This window comes from Antechinus flavipes, chromosome 2 (genome assembly GCF_016432865.1).
Source record: "Antechinus flavipes isolate AdamAnt ecotype Samford, QLD, Australia chromosome 2, AdamAnt_v2, whole genome shotgun sequence".
NCBI lineage: Eukaryota > Metazoa > Chordata > Mammalia > Dasyuromorphia > Dasyuridae > Antechinus > Antechinus flavipes.
Window position 1 is genome coordinate 514,225,143 of NC_067399.1, and position 24,354 is coordinate 514,249,496.

Sequence of the window (24,354 nt, forward strand, 5' to 3'; positions counted from 1 at the left end):
TGATGCTACAAGTCAGCCGTGTCTCCCCGAACCGTCCCGTGCCGCTCTTTTTTATAGCTCTTATCCTTCCTCCTTGCTGTACACCAATCGGGACAGAGAGTCCTCCCCGATCCCTCCCCGAAAGGAGGAGCCCAACCTTACTGTGCCTCCCCTGTCCCCCAACCTGTCCAGACTCCACCACACCATCAGCGCCACCTTGGTAGTCCAGGGATACAGGTTAGGGTGGGCCTGACACAAAGGCGTCTCAACTCATCCCAGGAGGGTCAGGTCCAGAACCTCTTACATGAAACAAATCATCTCTTAAAAAAAGAAAGAGATCTCGACAATAAATGGAAGTCCTACCCCTATTTGCAGAGCTCTGCATACTTGGGAAGGGCCAAGTTGAATGTTCAGGCATTAAGAAAATGCTGGTCAAACCAGTAAGCACCGGCTGCACCAGCTCCTCACAGTGCAGGGTAGGGCGCTGGGTCCCAGCTCTCTTTGGTCATTCTGACTTGCACTCTGCACTTGGATATGCTCAGGGGAACCAAAGGTGAGGATGAGTGTTAGCCTCCAGCCACTCCTAATTGCCTTAACCCATTGCGCTGGCTCAGATCGTGTCTGTTCTCTTTTCCCTCCATAAATAAAGACTTCAAGTGCGCCGTAAGCTCTGGAGTGTATGGCACATAAAGGGGAAAGGAAAGGGGGAACCCAGAATCTGGCATCCAGTCACAATGGCAGCATTAGAAAGTTAATTAAGAGGAGTATCGGAAACGCAGAAAATTGGGGGGAAATGTTCACAGAGAATCTCTCAGATTAGGTAGGATTATGTTGGAATATTGCTCTGTTGTAAGAAATGAGGAGCTGATAAGAAATAGATTAGTTGATCAGTGGAAAAGGTTAGGTTCACAAGACAGAATAGTCAACTATAGCAATCTAGTGTTTGACAAACCCAAAGATTCTAACTTTTGGGATAAGATTTCATTATTTGATAAAAACTGCTGGGATAACTGGAAATTAGTATGGCAGAAATTAGGCATGGACCCACACTTAACACCATATACCAAGATAAGATCAAAATGGGTCTATGACCTAGGCATAAAGAACGAAATTATAAATAAATTAGAGGAACATGGGATAGTTTATCTCTCAGACTTGTGGAGGAGAAAGAAATTTGTGACCAAAGATGAACTAGAGACCATTACTGATCACAAAATAGAAAATTTTGATTATATCAAATTAAAAAGCCTTTGTACAAACAGAATGAACGCAAACAAGATTAGTAGGGAAGCAACAAACTGGGAAAACATCTTTACAATTAAAGGTTCTGATAAAGGCCTCATTTCCAAAATATATAGAGAACTGACTCAAATTTATAAAAAATCAAGCCATTCTCCAATTGATAAATGGTCAAAGGATATGAACAGACAATTTTCAGATGATGAAATTGAAACTATTACCACTCACATGAAAGAGTGTTCCAAATCATTATTGATCAGAGAAATGCAAATTAAGACAACTCTGAGATATCACTACACACCTGTCAGATTGGCTAAGATGACAGGAAAAAATAATGATGAATGTTGGAGGGGATGCGGGAAAACGGGGACATTGATGCATTGTTGGTAGAGTTGTGAACGAATCCAGCCATTCTGGAGAGCAATCTGGAATTATGCCCAAAAAAATATCAAACTGTGCATACCCTTTGATCCAGCAGTGTTTCTATTGGGCTTATATCCCAAAGAGATACTAAAGAAGGGAAAGGGACCTGTATGTGCCAAAATGTTTGTAGCAGCCCTGTTTGTAGTGGCTAGAAACTGGAAAATGAATGGATGCCCATCAATTGGAGAATGGCTGGGTAAATTGTGGTATATGAATGTTATGGAATATTATTGCTCTGTAAGGAATGACCAGCAGGATGAATACAGAGAGGCTTGGAGAGACCTACATGGACTGATGCTAAGTGAGATGAGCAGAACCAGGAGATCATTATACACTTCGACAACGATATTGTATGAGGACATATTCTGATGGAAGTGGATTTCTTTGACAAAGAGACCTAACTGAGTTTCAATGGATAAATGATGGACAGAAACAGCTACACCCAAAGAAGGAACATTGGGAAACGAATGTGAACTATTTGCATTTTTGATTTTCTTCCCGAGTTATTTTTACCTTCTGAATCCAATTCTCCCTGTGCAACAGGAGAACTGTTCGGTTCTGCAAATATGTATTATATCTAGGATATACTGCAACATATTTAACATATATAGAACTGCTTGCCATCTTGGGGGGCGGTTGGAGGGAGGGAGGGGAAAAAACAAAACATAAGCGAGTGCAAGGGATAATGTTGTAAAAAATTACCCTGGCATGGATTCTGTCAATACAAAGTTATTATTAAATAAAATAAAATTTAAATTAAAAAAAAAAAAGAAATGAGGAGCTGATTGATTTAGAAAAATATGAAAAGATTTGAACCTTTGAAAAACCTTCGTCCTTCTTCAAAGCTATTTACCTTCAGAGAAAGAGATGACAAGTACAAATATGCATGGTATGGTCTTACAAATATGTGTAAGTTTACAGATATTCAGTTATTTGTATCTCTCTGATGGAATCTTAGCTTTTGCCCAATCCAATAACCTGACTCTCCTTTTCTTTCTCTAGAACAAAATAATTTTTTGCATGTATCTAAGATGTATCTAATCACAGGGATTTTTCCCACATTCTTCTTATCTGGGGTTTTCTAAAGGTATCTGAGCTTGCCCAATTTTCCTCCTCTGCCTAATTCTCTTGTTCTTTCTTTCTCATCTCTATATAGTCCCTTACTATATACTTTTACTTCCTTACCTTATTCTTACTTCCTTAAGGAGAAGGCCCAAAGGTTTCAGTACCCTTTCCCCAAGTAAATGCCCAAACAGATAACCTTTGCTTGATTTGGAGATGCCTGAATTCTTTCAGAGACCACACCCTACCTCAACATTTTTGGCCTACTCCAACATATCTATCCATCTTTCAGTTTATCTATGTGTCATCTATCTATCTATCTATTTATCTATGTCTGTCTTATCTATTTAATTGTAGCTTTTTTTATGTTGGGGTGAAGGGAGGAAAAAAATAAAAGTAAAAAGAAAACTTACAAGGAAGCAAAAAAAAGTTAAATAGCTTTGAAAACAGTGAGTTGTATCTATTATATAGATTTTCTTGAAATGGAAATCTCTCGTTTTATACTGAATCCTCTCTTATGTTCTGCTAGGTGCACAGCAATGTTCTTTCTCCTCCTTTTCTTATTTTAAATTTAGGTTCAAAATGAAATTTTAAAATTTATCCCCCCAAAAAGTTAATTAAAAACTATTGCATATTATTGTTCTATTAGAAACAATCAGCAATGATTTCAGAAAGGCCTGGAGAGAATTGATGCTCAGTGAAGTGAGAGAACACTGTACATAGCAACAACAAGATTAGGTGCTTATCAATTCTGACGGATGTGGCTCTTTTCAACAATGAGATGGTTCAGGCCAATTCCAATAGATTTGGGATGGAGAGAGCCATCTGCATCCAGAAGGAAGTCTATGGGTACTGAATGTGGATCATAACATACTAGTTTCACCTTTTTTATTGTCGTTTGTTTGCTTTTTTCTTTCTTTCTCTATTTTTACCTGATTTTTCTTGTGCAGCTTGATAAATGTGGAAATATAAGTTTAGAAGAATTCCACATGTTTAACCTATACTGAATTACTTGCTGTCTAGGAGAGGGGGGTGGGAGGGAAGAAGGGAAGGAGAAAAATTTGGAACACAAGGTTTTGCAAGCGTGAATGTTGAAAACTATCTTTGCATGTATTTTGAAGACGCTAGTATTAAAAAAAAAAAAAAAAAAAAAAAAAAAAAAAAAAAAAAAAAAGAACTGTTACAGTAATTCATTGAAACCAGTAAGCAAGGCAGGCTCAGGGAATGGGGGAGGTGACTGGAAGATCCATTAGGCCTGGAACCTCTATTCTCCCGGGTTGGCAGCTGGAGATTCCCAAGTGTCAGAATTAGATCCTTCACCAGTGTAGTATAATGGAAAAAAAAAATACTGGACTGCCTTGCCATAGGCCCAAATTCCAGTACTCATTCAAGTTTGCTATATGAACTAAGTCAAATTGTTTTTTGCTTTTTTAGTTTGAAACAAGAAAACATTTCAGAATATACTCCAACTAACTTGTTCATAAAATATAAAAGCATTACATTAGATCGTCATACACCAGAGGATCATAGATTTATGGAAGGCACCTGAGTTTATCTAAAGTGCTCCTTTTACAGATGAGGTAACTGAGTCACAGGCCAGTTAAGTGACTCAGCAAGTAAACACCTGAGGCAGGCTTCAGACCTAACTTTTCTCAAGCTCAGGACCAGCACTCTCTCCCATCCCCCAGACGACTGTCCCTTCCAGCTTAAATTCTCTGTGTGTAAGCCTCTTCCTTGTTTCTGGCTCTTCAGGCCCCCACTTTTAATGGAGTTTTCTTGGCAAAGAGACTGGAGAGGTTGGCCATTTCCTTCTCCACTCTTTTTACAAATAAGGAAACTGAGGCAAACAGGTTAGTGACTCAACCAGGCTCCTAGTAAGGGTCTGACTCCAGGCTTAGCAATTCCTACTGGGCCTCTCCCCACTACCCCCTCCCCAAACTGCGCCCCGAGCTGGAGAGGTGTGTTCATAGACACACAGGCCAGGAGACTCCCATAAACTGGGTCCTACCTAAGACCAAAGCAGCCTGAGTGGTAGTAGCCCGGATGGGCCACCAGGTGGGGGTGTTTGTCCAAAATGGCTCCCTCTGGGTCTCTACCTGAGAGGAGGGTCCCTCTGGAAACCCCATCTGCTAGAAAGGGGAGCCGCGAAGTTCCAGGGTGGTGGCTGAGAGACCCAGACCAAGCAATCCCTGGAGATTCGTTGCCCGGCACTAAATTCCAGTGCTCTCTTTTACCTGGTAGCTTGTGAAGGGCTCGTTTCTTTATCAATCTTTCTTAGTAACACTGCAAGTATGATCATATTCGCTTTATGCATGAGGAAAAACGCTCAAAGGATTTAAAGAACTTGCCAGGAATCAAGGACTAAAAATCAGAGTTTATCATTTCAAGGCTGCCAGAGCACCTTACAAATATTAGTTCATTTGCTTCTCACAAGATATATGCATTACCTCCATTTTGTAGGTGAGGAAACCGAGGCAGGCAGAGGATAGATGGACTTACGTGCTCAGGGCTCATTTAGATGCCTAAAAAGGAGGGTGGGATGATAAATGTGGAAGTATTCAGTGAAGAACTGCACCTGTTTAACATATTGGGTTACTTGTTGTCTAGAGGAAAGGATAGGGGGGAAGAGAGGGAGAAAAATTTGGAACACAAGTTTTTGCAAGGGCGAATGTTGAAAACGATCTTTGCATATATTTTGAAAATAAAATGCTATTTTTTTCACTTACTTTATTCATTCTTGTGTTTCCCCCTTTTGTTCTGTTTCTTCTTTCACAACAGTGACTAATATGGAGATATGTTTTCCATGACAGCACATGCATAACTGTACCAAATTGATTGCTATCTTTAGAAAAGGGGAGAGGATCTTGTAAAATCTTTTATTTTTTCTTTTTTTTAATTAAAGTTTTTTAATTTTCAAAACATATGCATGGATAATTTTTCAACATTAACCCTTGCAAAACCTTATGTTCTAATTTTTCCCTGCTTCCCCCCACCCTCTCCTCTATATGACAAGTAATCCAATATATGTTAAACATGGTAAAAATATATGTTAAATCCTACATATGTATACAATAAAAAGCTGTTATTAAAAAAAAAAAAAGCCACTACATGGCTCAGAGGATAGATAGAGTATAGGGCCTGGACTGAGAAATACTCATCTTCCTGAGTTCAAATATGGCTTCAGACACTTAACTAGCTGTGTGACCCTGGGCAAGTTATTTAAACGAATTTGCCTCCGTTTCTTCAACTAGGAAAATGAGCTAGAGAAGGAAACGGCAGGCCATTCTAGTATCTTTGCCAGGAGGGGTCCCAAAGACATCATGTCAGAAAGACTGAAGAAAAAGACTTCCTATATCACTGTATCTAGCTAAAGTGGGAAGGGACTTTGTCCAAACTCACCTCCCCCAACCCCTTTCAGAAAAGTTAAAAAACATCCTCATACAAGTAGTAAATGAAGAACCTTATTTGAGTAAGTAGTAAAATGGAGAATCTCATTTTAATACCCTTCTAATTTTAAATTTGACTTTTCAGAGCAAGTCAATCTCAATTCCTGTTCTCAGGGACCCCCGGGGAAAAGGCAGGTGGGATATTGTCATCCCCATTGTGCAGATTGCTCCCCTGAAGAAGGAAGACCTAGCAGGTACTTGGTTGCTCTTTGGAGCAATCCCAGTACTCCCACAGTGCAGGGCTTATTCTTGGGGACATTTGGAATAGTGGGGGGGGTCAGTTGGGGGGAGAGAAAGGAGATAGCAGCATCTGTATGATTCAGAGGATCTTCATGCTCTTCCACTTTAGGAGCATGGGAAGAGATGGGAGGGAGGGAGAGGGGGGAACAGGGATGAGTCAGTGATAGATGAAGACCAGAGGAAACCATGAGATGAGCAAACAGATTGGGCCGGAAATGAGAAAGCCAGCAGCTTCTGACTGGCATTGGCTTGATGAGCGAGAATCAGATTCTCGAATCTCCAGGCTGGCAGCTGGCGGTCTTTACCCTGCTGACATCAGTGTTTCCCCAGTAACCAGGGGCTGGGGAAGGGAGAAAAGCCTTAGCCCCGGGGCCTCTTAGAAAGGGGGAATGGGACAGGAAAGGTAGTATGGGGGGAGGGAGGTATCCAGAGAAACAAATAGATATTCCTCCTATACAAGAGGGGGAAGAGGGGAAATGTAGGGGAAAAGATAGTCTGAATTTTGAGCTTTGGAGTTGCCTTTAGAGAGAACCATTTCTCCTTAAAGAAAAACCCTCTCTAGAAAAAAAAGGATGGAGTCCCCTTCTTCCTATGAGATGAATCGAGATGGACTGGGTTCATCTCCTTGTAGGTTCATACACAATAGCTTTAAACTAAGAAAGTATCTTAGAAGCTACTGAATCCAACTCTCATTTTGCAGATGAGGAAATTAAAGCACAGAAGAGTTAAGATTTGTCCAAGCTCACAGAGATAACAAATGTCTGAGGCAGATTGATCCAATTTCTTCTGACTCCAAGACCAGTGCCTTCCTTATCCAGACGCTTTCTCTTCCCAGCAGGACAGGCCTCGGAATGGGCAGCAATGACTTTATTCAAAGGCCATGCAGTCCCAAAACATCTCTCCCTCACTGGCATTCCATGAGGGCCTGAAATTCTTCCCATTGGAATCACTGATTTGGGTTAAGCCTTTTGTCTCTGAAAGATCCCTGTCAAGATGCAGCTATTGCCAAGGAGGGAGAAGCAACTTCAATCTTAAAATAAATGTTCAATAATTGGAAAAAAAAAGTTAACAAATAAAGATATAATCACATTCATAAAACAGATTTGTTTAATAAATTACCATGAGATCTGGATATCTGGCAAAATTAAACTGCAGAGACTAATTAGGAATTGGGAAGGATAAATGTTCTTGGGAGTTGGGGAGGAGGACAAGATATGGTAGAATACCACAGTTGGTAGCTGGGGAGGGGAAATAAAAAAGAAAGCATACTCCTTTTTCACAGTGTTATTCATCTTTCTGACCTACTTTATGGCACATCCTTATAATGCATAGAGATCCCTGGGAGATGGATGAATCACAGAATGTTTGAGCTGGAAGAGGGACCTTAGTCTAACCCTTTTATTTAGTTTTTAAAATTGTTTTTGTTAAAACCTAGCTAATAAGATTGTTTCAACAGACGAAGAACAGAAGAAGAGGATTATATATATATATATAAAAATGTAAACTATTATGTTCAGTAGGGTTGGTTTTCTGGGTTTTTCTTTGTTTTGTTTTTATTTTTTTTTGTAAACCACCACACAATTCCTACCCAGCTGTACTCTGGATTTCATTATGTCCTTCAGGAACCTAACTGTCCTGCAAGATCACATCACCCTAGAACTCATATCTGCAGAATACCCCCTGCCTCTGGAGCTCCTCCTTCCCTCTTTAACAAGAGCCATGGGAAGTGGAGATCAAAGAGAATCTCCATTTCTGGAGGACCCTCAGGTCGGCCATTTCCTCATCTCCCCTACAGGCTTAATTCTTTGAAGTTCATCTCGCTCCCCTCACGTGTTTCTTTTTGTATGCTATCTTCTCCTAAAGGGAAAATTGTGAGCCACTCTTAAATTCTAAAGCCTTCCCTGGCCACTTGTATTAATCCTATATGTAGCTGCTTTGTATATATTCGTTGTTGCCTCTCCAATTAAATCATTGAGTCCTTCAGGGCAGGAATTATATATCCTCAGCACCCAGTACCATGCCAGGTACATGGTAGGTGCTTGGCACATAGGAGGCGCTTAATAAATGTGTTTATTCATTGATTATTGACTGATTGTCTCATTTCTCTAATTCAGTGATGAAGTTATTTATGCCCTGCCATTATGTGCAGTTTACAAAAAGACAGTGAATTTAACCTAGAAGTAACATAAACGTCTTGTTTGTGTGGGTCCTAATACATGCATATTATTATTTATTATTCCACTGGCTAACCCCTTCATTTTGCAAGTGAGTAAAATTAAGGCCTCTAGAAGTGAATTAATCTTGCCACATGGTGGGAACTAACTCCATGCCTTGTGACTGCCAGCCTGGTGCTCTTTCCCGACTCAGGGCAGCAGGGAGGAGCCCAGCAGTGGCCAGCCTTGCCTAATCCAGGAAGGAGAAAAAGGATCCGTGCACTTGGCATAGAGCTTGCTCAGTAAGTGTTTGAGGATCATTGTAATTGCACTGGAGAGCTGATCTCCAAAGCCCCTTCCATCGCTAAGGGTTCACCTAAGTCTAGGATGTTGCTGCTCTGGAGGCCTTTGGGACAGGTGTTTGGAGGTTGGCCAATGTGCAGGTGAATTTGATGGTTTGGCTGCACCAATCCTGCTCCATAAATTAGAAAGTCATTGCTCCATGGGGCTCTGCAGGTCTTGAGGCTGGCTGACTAAAAAGTTGATTGAAACTTGGCCTAAGGTTAGCTAGCAGCTCTTATCCACCTCAGGTAGGAATGCATCCAAGTTTGTCTTGATCAACAAAGATAGCCTTTAAAAAGTAACCCTATAACCAGCCTCAGACTTGTAATCCATCTTCCCTGTAATTTGCGCTCCTGCCTTCATATCTTGTCCTCATGGAAATAAAGATTGGCCCGTCACCACTCTCTAATATGTAAATAATTGCAGTTCTTAGGGCTTTACCTCCTGAATTTTATCCTTTGTATCATCTTTGAAAAGTCGATCATTCAAGGCTCCTCTATCAGTGGCAGTTCACTCTCTTTCATTGTCTTTTCCAACCAACTTCTTTGTTATTGCTTTCTGTCTTCTATTAGGTCATAGAGTATTTAGATCTATACCAGTCATACTCGTTCCTTTGTCCTTTGCTTCAAAATCTCTCCCCTCCACTTACCTGGAGGGTCTTCTTGTGTCTTATTCACCTAGTCACATCCATAAATGTCTTTAAAAAATCTAGATTCAATAAAACCAGCAAACCAATATACCCAATGACTAATGTAAAAGAACAAACAAAAAAAATAGAAAATTAAAGGTGAATAATTATCATGATTTATTTTGGTCCTAGAGGAGGAAATGTACCTCTCCTTTCTTTGGAGGAATGCAATTCTGGCTGTGGAATGTTGAATATAGTGTCAGATATGGTCAGTGGTTGAGTTTTACTTGCGCTTTATTGTTTTTAATTTTTTTTAAAGACATCAATATATCATTTAAAAACAGTACTAATAAAGTATCTTATTTTGTTAAAATTGGTCTAGACTCCACTCTGAGATACCAATACCCCGCATTTAGTTCAGTCATTTTTCAGTGTTTTCTTGGCAAAGATATTGTTATAGTTTGCCATTTCCTTCACCAGCTAATTTTACAAATCATGAAACTGGGCAAATGACTTGTGTGTGACAGGATCACACATCTAGGAAGTATCTGAGGCTGGATTTGAACTCAAGCCTAATTGACCCAAGGCCTCAAGCTCTTATCCATCACTGTGTTACCTAGCTGCATCTGACTGAAACCAGTGCATTTTGGTCTCTATAGTTTTTTCAAATTTTTTTGGCTACCAAGTCTTTTCTTGCTGTCAATGAGGTCCTTGGGGTATAAATCCCAAGGAGGGAGGACACCATATTTCTTCTTGTTTAACTAATTCTGTGCTTATCTTTGAAAGAACTTGTTCAACCAATTATCTTAACTGATATGTCAGAATCTGAATACACTTCTAGGTTTTCTGGATTCTTTTGTCTCCACTCCTTTCATCTCTCTGTACCTGGAAATAGAAGAGCAGAGATGGAATTCCCAATTTCTGGGATGAATTGCCTCATCTAGAGTTAGGTTGCCAATGTAATCATGGGTCCTCTTTTTTGTTGGTTTAAACTTTATCTTGTCTTGATAGCGAGACTGAATTCTTTGAAGAAAGGATCAACTTTTCTCTTTTGTTTTCACCAGGAATTCTCTAAGTAGATATATATTTCAATGCTTTATAAGGTTTGCTGATTGTCATGAGTACTTCTTCCAACCAGAGATGATCATCTATGTAGTCAGTTAGTTCCATGAGATAATAATCTGCATTTATACAGTTTTTACTATGTAACAAGTACTATACTATACTAACTGTCTTACAAACATTATCTCATTTGGTTCTTACCTTAATCCTGGGAGACAGGTACTATTATCCCTATTTTACAGATGAAGAAACTGGATAGAGAGCAGTTAAATGCCTAGGATCATATAGCTCATGCCAGGCTGAATTTGAATCCAAGTCTTCATGAGAGCAGTTGAGCTCTCTCCATCAAACCACCTAGGTGTCTCTAGTAAAAAACATTCATACAGAACTTATCTCAATGCTCAGCACTTTATAATTATCCCATTTGGTCCTCACAATAGTTCTGGGAGATAGGTGCTAATTTACCTCCAGTTTACAGACAGGGAATAGAAGCAAACAGGTGTGATTTGCCCGAGTCACCCAGCTAGCAGAATCCAAGACTGGATTCCTGACTTCTTCCTGACACCGTGCCTGGGGCTCGACTACATTATTTTACCTCGTTACTAGTAGCCAGAAAGACTCACCTATTGGTGGGCAATCCCGCATTTGAGACTCCAGATTTAACTAGACTGGTCCTCAGACTGAAGTCAGTCAATAAGCATTTATTAAACACATACTATGTACCTTGATACTTCTAAGATCTGCATGGATTCCACTGGTGAAGTGAAACCTTGGATAACTGTCACTTCCATTCCACAAGCCAATGGAAATGAGCTTCACAAATGCAAGTATATATAGTACTGAATGTTTCCTGGAGCTTGTCTCAGGTAAGAAAAGTACCTCCCTCCTTCCTCTGCAGAAGCAAGGGACTATGGATTTGAAACTTTGCATAGCCTGTCAGCATCCTTGAATATGGTTAGTTTTTTTTAAAATTTTTCCCTTTCATTTGGCTTGCTGGGCAAAGGAGTGGGGAAGATGATATGCAAAAATGGTGATATAAACCATTAAGAAAATGTAAAAACTGATCATTAATTAATACTTGGATATGAAAACAGGAGGACCTGAGTTAAAATAGATACTTCTGAGTCAGATAAGTATTTATTAGTCATTTGACCTCCTTCACTCATTTTACCTGTGTAAGTTTACTCATTTTAAAAGGGGGAATACTTTTTTTCCCCTGACTGCATACAAGTCAGTTAAGTAGTGTATTGGATAAAAGGCTGGGTCTGAAGTCAGGAGAGATCAAATTTGATCAAATTTTCACTATTTGTCTAGCACTTAGCACAGTGTTTTAAGTTCCCTCTCCCAGACTCAAATGAGACAATGCATATAAACCCCTTCCTGAATCTTAAAAGACTATATAAATGTCAATAATTATTATTTTTTAATGAATTGAAGGTATCAAGCTATAAACTGCTAGACTTTGTTAACAGGGATAGAGTCCAGTTTCAGAAGCCAAAGACAACCAATTGTTTACCTTGTACGATACAGACTTGAGGAGCTCAAAGTTGTATTAAATGGATGCTTCAAGAATTGTCTCCTGAAATGAGTTTTGTGTATGCATAGTCTGGATGGGGAGGGAACCTACCTTTGCCCCCAGAGGATCATTTAATCTCTAAACAACACATTTCACTTTCCATTTCAAAATTTTATTACATCAAAAATAAATGAACAAATAAAACCAAACCTAAAACCCAAACCAACCCAAAGATACAAGAAGATAATCTTCGGTCTTGTCTAACCCAGAAAAAATTCAAAAACATTTAAAAAAACAAAAGAAATAGAAATGCCAGCTTCAAAAATATTTATCCAAAAAGTAAGGCATTGACTTTACAAAAAAATCCCCAATAATACAAGTAGAGGAAGAGGTTGAATGGGAGGAGAAAGGAAGGTCAAAAGGAAGTGGTTGACCCTCTCCCCTGCACCTTGGCGGCTTGCTCTTATCAAAACCTGGGCCTTGAATAATTAGTCTTATGAGGCAGTGGGGTAGAGAAGGGACTCTAACCCAAGTTAGATATTAAAGGCAGAGGGGAGGAGAAATGGAGTTATCCCTGGAATTCCCTGTCTCTGGAGTGAACTGAGGTACTTGAAGGGAAATGAGGAGAAAGATTCCCTAACTCCAGGTCTATGTGGGGATAAGTGGTGAGGAACAAGTCTGGTGGCAAGGAATGAATGAACATATCTCAGAAAGCTTTAGGAGGATCCAAATTCCAGGGACCCACTATTTCTAACCCTGGAAATATGGTTGAAGAAGTTAAATTAGCTTTATTACAAAGCATCAGAGTCATTACTAAGAAACAAATGGAAAACCATCTACCAGTAGTTCAGTTTATCAGTCCCAAGAGGGACTTAATTTTCATTGCCTTAGGTAGTCAGTTGGAGGCACTCCTTCTCCAGTGAGGGAGAAGAAAATAGATAAGAGCCATCAGATAGGCTTTTCTAGCTATCTCTAAGCTGACTTTGATCCTCCCTCATCTAAGTCCTCAGTATCTCCACATTAGTGGTATGTCTTATCTTTGGAAATAAGTCCTGAAGGGAGGGAATGGAAGTACTGTTTGGATGGGGATATATGGACAGGGGAAGAAGGGAGTCCTAGAAGGTTCCTTGGAGAGAAAGTGGGAGCTAGGGGGTAAGAGAAGATAAGATGGTACTGGCCCTCACCTCAGGACCTACTCCTGCCCAAGCCCTACCCTTCAGACTGAATATCTGAGATCTCCAGAAGAAGTGGGTAGCTCCAGCAGGAAGGAAAAGCTGTCCTAAGGGATAAGAAATAGATTTCCAGAGTGGAAAATGATGAAAGAAGCTGGCCCAGCCCTGATTCTAAAATGAAGTCCTGGGTGGGTCAGTCTCCTCCCTAGGGAAAGGCCCTATTCCAGGGAAGAGTGTAATTCTGCAAAAATGGCACAGTTGGAAGGGAGAATGTGAGGGGACCTCAAGGGACAGAGAAGGGGAAAACCAGTGATAACTACCAACATTTTCTCCCGCTAAGGGAAGCCCAAAGGTGAGAGATGCTGCTCATCCCTGTTGTAGGAACAGCCACCTGTGGCTTCAGAAAGCTTTGGCACTGAAATGGGGGCAGGACACAGGGAGCGGTGTGGAGGGCCTGTGATCTCAGTCTTTCCAAGTCTGTTCCACAGGCTGGGGAGTGTTTGAATGCCTGTGGATGTCGGGAGTGAGGGAGAGGGAGGGGAAGGAGAGACAGTGCTCATCCTTTGTTGGTCCTTAACCCGATATGGAATTTGTACATGTTTGGCAAGGAGCTACAAGTTGTGGGAAAACACCTGTCCTTGTCCTCCTGCACCCTGCAGAGGCTCATGGCCTCTGGCCATCAACCCCCTTCCCTGGGAGACCTCTGGCTTCTGTCAGAAGTGAGGTCTCTGTCCCTTAGGCTGGGAAAGGGGAGGGAGAGGGCAGAGCCAACCTGGCCGTCCCAGCAGGGGTTCCCTTAAAGACACCATCTCTGGGCGGCCCTGGATCCTGAAGAGCTGGGGTCTGTGCAGGAGGTGGCTCGGGGCTGCACTTCCTCTCCCTAGGGTGGGCAGCTCTGGTGAATGGTGTTCCTGCCTAGGCTCTACTGGTCGGGGGCTGTTTCTTTGGGTACAAATGATCGTGTCCTTTCACCATTTCCCTCCCCTACCTCTCTGACTCCTGAGAACGGTTCTGGGGTGAGGTGAAGAAGGTGGAGTAAAGGGGGGGCTGGGGGGAAATCAAAGGCCAGAAGTTCAGAGAAGAGCTGCTCAGAATCAGGGGCGGGGTTCAGATAACTCCAGCCCATTGGGGTCACTGCTTTTGTAGATGGGCTGTCTCTGCTCTTTCATGTCATCGACAGATTCTTCCTCCCTCGCTGGGCTCTCGTCCATCTGGGGATACACGACCACACACAGCTTCTGGCTCACCAAGGTCAGGGAGGCTGGGCACAAAGGCAGAGAGAACATTAGCTCCTGGGGCTGGTATGAGGGGCTCTCAAAAGTCTCCGTCCCCACCGGAGGAAAGCCCTCCCCATCAATCCAGCTAAGGAGGTAATACGGAATTAAGTAATGATTATCCAAGAGTCACATAACTTGTGTCTGAGACCATACTCTGAACTCAGGTGGTCCTCCTAACTCCTGGGCTGGTGCTCTCTATTCATTGCAGTAACTGGTAGCCTCTGATGTTTTCCCTTTAACTTTTGAAGCTTTCATTTTGATGCATTATTGTGCCTAACACAATATTGTCTTCCTTAAAGATTGTGAATAGGAACTGTTTAATTCATTGTATTTAATTCTCCAGAACCTAAGCACAACTCTAGGCCTGGGTATACAAGTGTAAGAAAAATGAAACATTTACTTACTCAAAAGAGTCTTACATTCCAAAGTTATTATTAACATGAAAATTAAATGTCCATAAATTATTACATAATTACAAAGCAGGTGCTAATCTGAATTGGTAAAAGGAGTTTTCTCCCTGGGAGTTCCCTATACTAATAATAAAAGGCCCGTGGAAGAGTAGGGACAAAGTGTTCTCTCTTTGTGACTCTTTTTGGGATTTTCTTGGCAGAGATATTAGAGAGGCTTACCATTTCCTTCTCATTTAAAGTGAGAAAATTGAGACAAACATGGCAACACATTTAGTAAGTGTCTGAGGCTGGATTTGAACTCAGGGAGAGGAGTCTTCCTGATATCCAGAGTCAGCATTCTATCCACTGCACCACCTAGCTGACCCTATTAATTAAATGACTATAAATTACAAAGCAAGTGCCAATCTGAATTAGTGAAACAAGTTTTTCCCCTGGAAGTAAGTTCCCTATACTGTACTAAACAACAGGCTTGAGGTTATAGACAATGAATTAACCAGAGTGCTACTTAACAGATATCTGGGAAAATTTCCTGGTTGTTACATGGGGTTTTGAAGAGAGATTAGTCTCAACAACTCGTCTGAAAGATGCCCTGGAAAGGCAGGTAACTCTATAGCCCCACCCAAGGGCTTCTTTTTCTGAACCTCGGCACAGGCATCTAGGTCCTGGAAAATTGTTCAGGGTTCTTGCTGATACTTTTCCCCAGGTCCTGGACTACCCTCTTTTCCCAGACTCCCTCAGGCCAGCTGGGGAAGCATCCGCAAACTTACCTATGAAGTCTGTGAAACACTGGGGTTTGTGTTGCCAGTACACACCGAGAAAGTAAACAGGGACACCTGTCATCATGATGGCCAGGCCAATGCCACAGACCACAGGCTCTGACCACAGACTGAAGACCAGCAGGAAGGCCCAGAACAGGAGGTAGATGACAGGGAACAGCAAGCTTATCTGGTGAACAGAGTTGAGACTCTGTTAGCTACAAATCCTCCTGAACTTAAGGGAGACCCTAGATACTAGATACTAGAACTTAATATATCTCCACTGCACTCTAGAGAGTTCCTTCTCAGGCTTAGATAAGCCTGGAGAAACATACAGCCCACAAACCCCAGGCCTACTTAGAACTTTATAACCCTTATTCCTGAGCCTTGTAACAAAGAATAAAAAAATGATAGGGAAAAAGTTTAGCGAAACTACCCAACCTTATTAACCAAGTCCAATACATTGTTCCATACCCAGTCAGTCCTTCACCTCAACAAAAAAGGGAGGGGAACATTCTTTGTAAGAAACTCTGGAATCATGGTACATGATTCTATCTGGTATATCTGGTACAGAGGGTTTATCTGATGTAGTGGTCAATATTTTCCAGTAATTAATCTCCTCTTCTCTACCTGCCACACCCACCACCTTCCTATACCCTCTACATGCCTCATTCATCCTTTCAAAAGCAGAGCTGAATCTTGATAGGAGATAACTGGAATAGAGGCAGATTCTTTGTCTGCTGGTAACTGAATTTTAACCTATGAGTTTGAGAAACTTTGATATGCTGAGGTGAAGTGAAGAGCAGGAGACAAAATAGGAGATTTAAGGGACACTTCAATATTACAGCTTTCATGAAGGCATGATGAATTCAGTACCTTCTACTTTAGTGTATGTATATACATACAGAGAGAGAGAGAGAGAGACAGAAAAAGAGAGAAGATATAAGGAGAGAGAAGGGGAGAGAAAGGGAGAGAGAGAGAGAGAGAGAGAGAGAGAGAGAGAGAGAGAGAGAGAGAGAGAGAGAGAGAGAATGAGAGGAAGGAAGGCAGGCTAGCCAATCTCTAATAATATAATAATTTTTAGTGATCCTTTTCATGATCCTCCATGAAAAGGATATGTATTTGTTTGCTTTTTTCTGATGAAAATGTATGGTCAAAAAAGACCCCTGCTCTAGTAGAAGGAACAAGAAGAAATGGGATAGAAAAGAGATCAGCTTTTTTTGTCGTAGAGGATATTTGATGGAGCAGTGGTAAATAAAGCTGAATAAACATTCAATAAGTGACATCTCTACAATGCATTAAACAAAACATCTCCATTGAACATATAAGCAAAATGATCTGTCCAGTTAGAGCTAGAGACTAGTCTTCAAATCATTTCTTCTATATACTATAACACTGCCATATACCTACATCATGGAGGATATTAAAAATAAGGCAGGAGACTTAGACCTTGATACTATGAACTGCCATATATTTAGTGCTTTATATACATTAACGAATTTGAGTGGAGTAAGAAATTTCACAGATAGGTACTTTTGTTACTTTTATCCCCATTTTATAGGGAAGAAACTACAGAAACTCATAATAGAGCCTGCCAAGTTATCAGACAGAATTTGAACCCTGTCTTTCTTGTTGCAAGCCTGGTACTCAATGCATCATATACTTCCCCTATATTTCCCCCTGACTTGAGTTTTGATTTGTTCCATCAGGAAATATTGAGCCATTGAAAGTCTTTGAGCAGGGAAGGGAGAAGCAATGAAAGCAATATTTAAATTAAGTCTTTCCTATTATGGGCCAGAACTCTTGTACTTAAAACAAGGATTCTTGCAAAGTGCTAACTCAGTGGAATTGATAAGACAGTGATTATCTAGTTTAGCATGGTGACTAATAGTTCTCTAGTTCAGTACATGTACTTAGTACTTAATATAGTTCCACAAGATTCATACCTATGATAATGTAATTAATGTATATAACAGTCAGCAAGAACTGGACGAGATTCACTCCATCTTCAGTCAGACTCCTGGTGGCTTGGGGGACCGAGGGACTGAGACAGATTCATTCCCTCGTCCACCTTTGTGGTGGCTGGAGCTGAAGCACAAGTCTGGGGACTCAGAGGCAGATTCATTCACTTCATCTCACACCACTGGTGGCTGGGCTCCTGCACTTCCCCCACTGAGACCAAGGCCGGTCTGAAAGGCTCTCCAGAAAGCTGCCCAGCCCCAGGCCAGGAGACAATAAGGAATCTGGACTTTAACTCCTGGCTATACTTGTAGAGATTACTCTACTGAGTAACTGCTTCAAGACCTCCAGAAAACCAACCAGAACACTACTCTTTCCTCCTAAAATTTCCCCTTTTCATCCTTAATAGAGATGAAAAGTAGCCACTTTCCATTCTCATAAAGTGTTTACATCTTGAGAGTCAGAGAATTAGTTAGAGAGACTTCAATGAATCCAACCCTTCCAATTCACAAGGCAAAAAGAAATGCAATCACTTGCTCTAAGCGATATAGTCAAAGAACTGGATCTAGGAACATGTCTCCTAATTCATGAAGAACTTCCACAGGTATAAGCAGGAAGACTGAAAGAGAAGTCGCTCGAAGAACGGGAGCGGGGTTGTGGATCAGGGCTGTTCTCGCTCTCAGCCAGAAAAAGCTGGAGAGTCTGGAATGATCCAGGCCTCACCTTGATAGGACGCTCGATATTAGGCTGCTTCCAGCGCAGGACAATTTGCCCAGCTATTGTGACACCGTAGAACAAGTAATTGATGAAGCCGACGTAGTTGATGAGTGTATATATGTCACTGGTCACCAGCATCAGGAGGGTAGAGACGCACTGTGGGGGTGAGCAGAAGTTGGCTGAATGAGTGGTCTGAAAGGCATTTAGCATCATTGACTGAGAAGGCTCCTGACTGCCTCAGAAACTAGTTCCTCTTACCTTTGTTTTCTCTTGATTTAATAATCACTTTAACACCCACTGCACCTTTCTTATTAATTGTGTTTTTTAATCATTTTGGCCAACATGTTCTCCACATCATTTTTTTGATGGAAAAGTCCAATGTGGACAAGAGGACATTTTCATGGTTCTAACAAGTTGGACTAATGTAATCCCCTATCTTCCTTTGTTTATGACTGCACCATATCACTGATTGATTCAAACTTTGCTTGTGGTTCACTAGGACCCTGGCATCATGTCCAGCCCTATTTACATTTGACTGAACATCCCTATCTATGTCCTGAAATACTTGGATTTTGTTTAATCTCTCCCCGCCCCCCCCCCCCCAAGTATATTACTATCTTGCCTTTGGCTATATTGAACAGTATTCTACTGATTTCTAACTACATTTAAAAACAACAAAAAAAGGAATTTTAGATTGTACATTTGAGACCGAAAGAAATAAATAATTCAAAGAAGCTAATGGGGAGGAGTTGTTTCTTCCATGGAATCCCTCTTTATTCCCTTCTCTGATTCTGTCCCATTTTTCTCCTTCTCTCCCCCACCTCTGATCTTCCTGTCCTTTTCCCTCCATTTGTCAAACTTTTTACTGGCCCTTACTGACACTCAGTGGCAGCTCTTTGAGACAATAACTGGCAGAAAAGGTGTTGACTGGCATTGGTGGAAGGAATTTCTTTACCTTGGGATTCCCTAGGCCAGTGAATTTACAAGTTCAGAGAGTGCACAATCATGTCAAATCACTTACAATTCGATACAATTCAACTGAAAGCTAGAAGAAGGTAATGGGATGGGATCTGTGAAAGGCTGGAAGTGGCAGCTCAAGTGCTGAGAACAGGATGGTTCATCCACAAATGGAACAGTAGTAGCAACAGGAGGGGAAACCAAGATGGGGCAGGCTGGCTGAGGGGGGCTGACCGGCCCTTACCGTGAAGAGCAGAGCGGGAATGGGAGTGCAACGCTTTATGTGGATCATGGCCAGCAAGCTGGGCAGGTGGCCCTCCCGGGCTCCAGCAAAGAACAGTCTGGGAAAGGGAGGAAAGGAAGAGGTCAGCCATGAGCTCCCTGCTCTGGGACTTGGGACCCACCCCATCCCTGCCCCCGGTGGCGTGCCCCACCCCCTCTCCTCCAGCACCTGCTCCCAGTGCCAGGCTTCCCATATCCATGCATTCCCACAACCTTCTCCTTGATCTGTCCTGCTGTCACGGAGGCAGCTGACAGATGGGCCCCAAGTTGCCCAGGAAGACCTGGTGTTTGGGGCTTGGGTGTTAACGGCCACCATCTTCATTGGAATTCGTGTGGGGCTGGGTTGTAGTCAGGAGATATGAGTGATTGAACAGACCGGTCCCGAGCACCTTTCTCTGCTTGGTCATCCCCGCAACTCTAATTTATATCTCTTAATTGTGAGGACAAATTTCTTTGAAATGAGTAGAACAGAGAACTCTACGTTCTCATTAGTCGTTTATGCTTTAGTAGGAATGTTGGCCAAAGCATAAGGGAAGAGACCCAGAGCCAGGAGGCCGGGGCTCCAAAGATGGAACCAGTCATTTTGCAGATGGGTCCAGAGCACTGGGGCACTGAGGGCGTGTAGACCAGGGATGGCGGCCCATGAGTCAGTCAGGCAACAAGCATTTGTTAAGCGCTTATTATATACCAAGCCCCGAAGGTACAAAGGTGAGAACATGATCCATGCTAGAACTGGGTCGGAATGACACACCCGAGCATGTGTGCCAGACTGTCACCCAGAAATCCAAGGTAAGGCGGCGGTGCCCTCTGCCACCACTGCCTTGGCCACCCTGTGCCCACATGCATGCCCGTGCCCCCTGCAGTGCGGTGTCATGCACTTGTAGCCGAGTCTTCATGCACAGCTTTCTGTCTGCCTCTCCTGTCTGGGCAGCCGCCTTATCCCAGTTCCAGAAGCATTTCTGCTTCTGCTCCCTGCTCTCTGGCTGACGACTGAAGGTTAGGGAGGGTGTCACATCCACACACACTCGCACGCCTTGGCCAAGAGCCATTCCTTCCATACCTGCCAAGGACCCCTCCTCCGGGAAGGACCTCGGGGGCCAGCGGGAGCCTGTCCGGCCCACATGATGTGTGCAGATGACCGGCCCCCACACGCATCGCGTCACCTGCATGCACACACACGGCTACACCCATTGCCATGCATCCAGACCTGCCTGGGTGACCTGCCTGGAAGGACACACCCAGCTCTAAACTGGCTTTAGCCACTGCGATGGACAAGCTCTCCTCCAGGGCCCTCCGCTGCGCTCCAGGTGCTGCAGTCCCTGTTTAACAGGCACAGGAGGTTGCTGGGGGTCAGTGCTGGATGCCCCGTTGCAGGAAGGGGACCGGGGCGCTCCGCTTCTCTGCACAAGGTCCCCTCATGGGAAGCCCTGCTGCGGGGGGGCTGTTGGCTGGAAGTCAGTGAGCTGCAGAGTGGGTCAGACAGCCGCAGGACTACCTCTGATTGGGGCGCAAATGCTCCCTGAGGTTCCGCTTTCCCAGGGGCGTGAGACGGCTCAGTTCCAACCCCAACCGACAGTTTTGTGGAAGCCCTTTCAGGCTTCTGGGTGGCACCCGGTGCAAGGTGAAGGAGAGGAGAAGATGAATCCTCTCTCCTGCTCCTGCTCAGCCCCACTGGGTGCTTTAATGTGGACCCTGCAGAAGGGGCTGGCAAAGAGCAGCCGGAAAGCCAGCTTAGGCGCCTGCCTGATTCTGGGCCCCTTTTCTCTGCACTGGTCCCCAACTCGTCATGTTCGCCGGGAAGTCCAAAGGAGGGAGGGCTTAGCCTTTCGCCTTTCCCTGGGATCAGCTGAGGAAACTGAGACCCAGAGAGGCGAAGTATCACGAGTCACCAGGCGGTAAGCGGCAGCACTGGGCCGTGAAGGCAGACGCTGCTGCCGGTCCGAGGGTCTCTCACAGGGCCGCACGCAAGAACCGTGTCCTCCTCTCCCACGGGGCTCTCTTCAGCAGTTGGAGCCCCGACAAACGGACCAAGGAAGCTTTTTTTTAAATCCCCTAACAGGTCACAATGACCTGAGAATGAAAGGGTTGGGGACCAGCCCTACTTTCCATTGAAGGGGGTACAAATGACCAAAAAAGGTGGATCTTTTTCTTTTCTCACCCATAAGAATGAACCTTAAGAAACTGCTGTCTCAGGTGCATGCATGCATAAGCACACACGCACGCACACACGCAAGCAAGAGATCCCTGCTCTCGACACCTGCAGAGACACACTTTCATGGTCGTGTGCAGACTTACCCACCAGATACACAAAAACACAGGCACACGCACACACACAGAGCGGGCTCTCCCATCCACACTCACCGAGAGGAGGTGAAGAGAGATCCGTTGACTCCCCCGAATGTGGACAGAGCGACTGAGATGGGCATGATCCAGGCCATGACCCCAAGAAGCTTCTCTCCAAAAGTCTGCAAGAGTGGACAAGGCGAAGGTGAGCTCTCTGCACTAAGCTGCAGGTGCCAGGCTGCGCCCCCCCCCCCCACCCCCGCCCCTCCAAGCCTTCACGCTCCCTCTCTTGAGGCTCCATCAGCTGCCAAACATGACTCTGATACCCCGTCTCTGGCAGGCGTCCCCTTCCCCTCAGTGCACATGACTGTTCAAATCACCATCACCTCCCCCCTAGCTGTCACATTTACAACTAGTGACAGAAGCCAGCATTTAGGCAGTGGCGGCTGGAGCGGTGGGCTTGCGTGCCCAGAGCTGGGTCAGGGAGGGAGTGGGACGGCCGCCCCGTTGGGCCCATGCTCACCGGCACCGCCCAGGCCTGGGCTCCCGCGCCCGGCTCTCGTCTCCTGCCCGTGCGCGAGGCGTTCTCCGGCCCTCACGCACCCGCCGTACCTGCTGACCCACTGTAATTTCCCCCGCTCCCAGGAGACTGCCGGCATGAACCATTTCCTTTTGCTCTCCTCAGAGCCTCCCGCAGCGCCTTGCACAGAACCCACGCTCCCTGAGCTTGTTGGCCTGGGTCAGAAAGGAGAGGCGGAGGCCAGACTTTGCTCCTACTGGGGAAGGAGACACCAGAGATGCCTCTTCCAGAGAGACTTGGGCCACAGGCCCATAAAAACTCATTCAAGGAATCCGATCTCCCACTATTTGAACAAGCCTGCACATTTCCATCCCCTATGGTGGAGGGAGTCAGGAAAGTTTAATGCTACTTCTGAGATGACCCAGGGCAACTAAGCTGGAAGTCACTGATCGGTAGATATCTATAGCCAGGAGTTCCTTGAAATCAGTGACGTCACACAGACAGACAAAAGGTCCCTTTGTGTCCAAAGAATGACCATCTTCCCTTTTCCCTTCAAGGCCTAGTTGCTTAAAGACCCAGTTCACTATCACTAACCACTGTATCTCAATGAATGTTTACTGACCACTAACTAGCGTCTAGGCTTTGGCTCAGGAACTCAGGCTATAGAGATAAACAACGGTATAAATTCTGACCAAGGAACTTACAGTCTAATTTAGAAGTATTACAAATCTTTTACTTTACTAAAACAAAAGTATCATGTCTTTTTCTCTTCTTATTCTTTTAGTTTCTTCCCACTTTTTTTTTTCCCCCAGCAATAGACTGACCCCAGAAAAATGGTCTGGCAAGGTCCAGTGATCTGAATTCTGGCAGCCCTTAAGAGTTGCTATGGCACAATTTCTTAATTTCATATTTTCTTGTAAAATATCTGCATTGTTGTTTCAGCTGCCATCATTCTTTTCTCGCTAGCAGACATGAAGCAACTCTGATCTAGTCAGACTGACTTTCTCTCTGTTCCTCACACAACATGACACTCCATGGCATTTCTATGTTCTTCCATGCTTGGAATGCACAGCATCAAAAGATCTCTCTATTCCTTTAGGACTCAGCTCATCTTCCTTCGCACCCTAACTATACCTTGTATTTAACTACTTCATATTTATTCTGAATACATTTATGTAATTGTTCTTTCTCTTGTTAGAATGTATGCTTGTCACGGGTAGGATCTTCTTTTGGTTTTTGTATTTGGGCTCCTAGCACAGGATCTTGAACAGATGTTTTAACAAATAATTGTCCATTGATCAATGGAATGGACCATTTCTTGAGATTCTTTAGTAGCCTTATCCCAGCATGGCCCACTCAATGAACATTTAAGTTAATAGTTATAGGTCATTTCAGTGATCAGAAAATTATAGTCTGGGCCAGACTGTTTTAAAATGTACAAGCCATTCTCAACCCATAGATAGTACAAAACAGGCAGCAGGCTGGATTTGGGTATAGTTTGTTTATCCCTTGCTATAAAAGCAAACGAACATTTGGTGAAGGGAAGAAGGCTCACAAAGGAGCTAAGATTATATAAAGCATAATCAAGATATAAGTCTCCCTCCCTGGAGATTCAAGAAATTGTTGCTGCCAGTCCTGATGCAATCTCATAAGCAGCAAATATAAAAGAAGAACTGATGAGCTGGAAGCCTCCAGATATCACAGGCTCTGTCCCCTCTAGAGATAAACAGGCCAGTATTTTAGGATAGTAGAGATAACAATGATTTGCAAGAGTTTGCTTACTTTGACCTGTTTTCAAATCCCAAGTCTACCACTGATTTACTAGGTGACTCAATGGTTCAATAATTCAATTCTGTTCGATTTAATTCAATTCAAAAAATATGTATTAAGTGCCTATTATGTGAAAGGCACTGTGCAATAAGACTATATGGG

The 24,354-nt window shown here is 43.3% G+C and overlaps 1 protein-coding gene across 2 annotated transcripts in view; it reads right to left on the minus strand.

The window, feature by feature from the left end:
* Positions 1-12,240: 12,240 nt before the first annotated feature.
* Positions 12,241-24,354, minus strand: part of SLC7A8 (solute carrier family 7 member 8) — a 71,627-nt gene continuing 59,513 nt past the window's right edge. For both annotated transcript variants that reach the window (XM_051980463.1, XM_051980464.1), the window contains 5 exons: positions 21,981-22,084; positions 19,582-19,678; positions 18,387-18,536; positions 15,717-15,894; positions 12,241-14,523 (listed from right to left, as the gene is read on the minus strand). In XM_051980463.1, the coding sequence (XP_051836423.1) occupies positions 14,357-14,523; positions 15,717-15,894; positions 18,387-18,536; positions 19,582-19,678; positions 21,981-22,084 (696 nt within the window). In that variant the 3' untranslated portion in view covers positions 12,241-14,356. The remainder of the gene's footprint in view (positions 14,524-15,716; positions 15,895-18,386; positions 18,537-19,581; positions 19,679-21,980; positions 22,085-24,354) is intronic.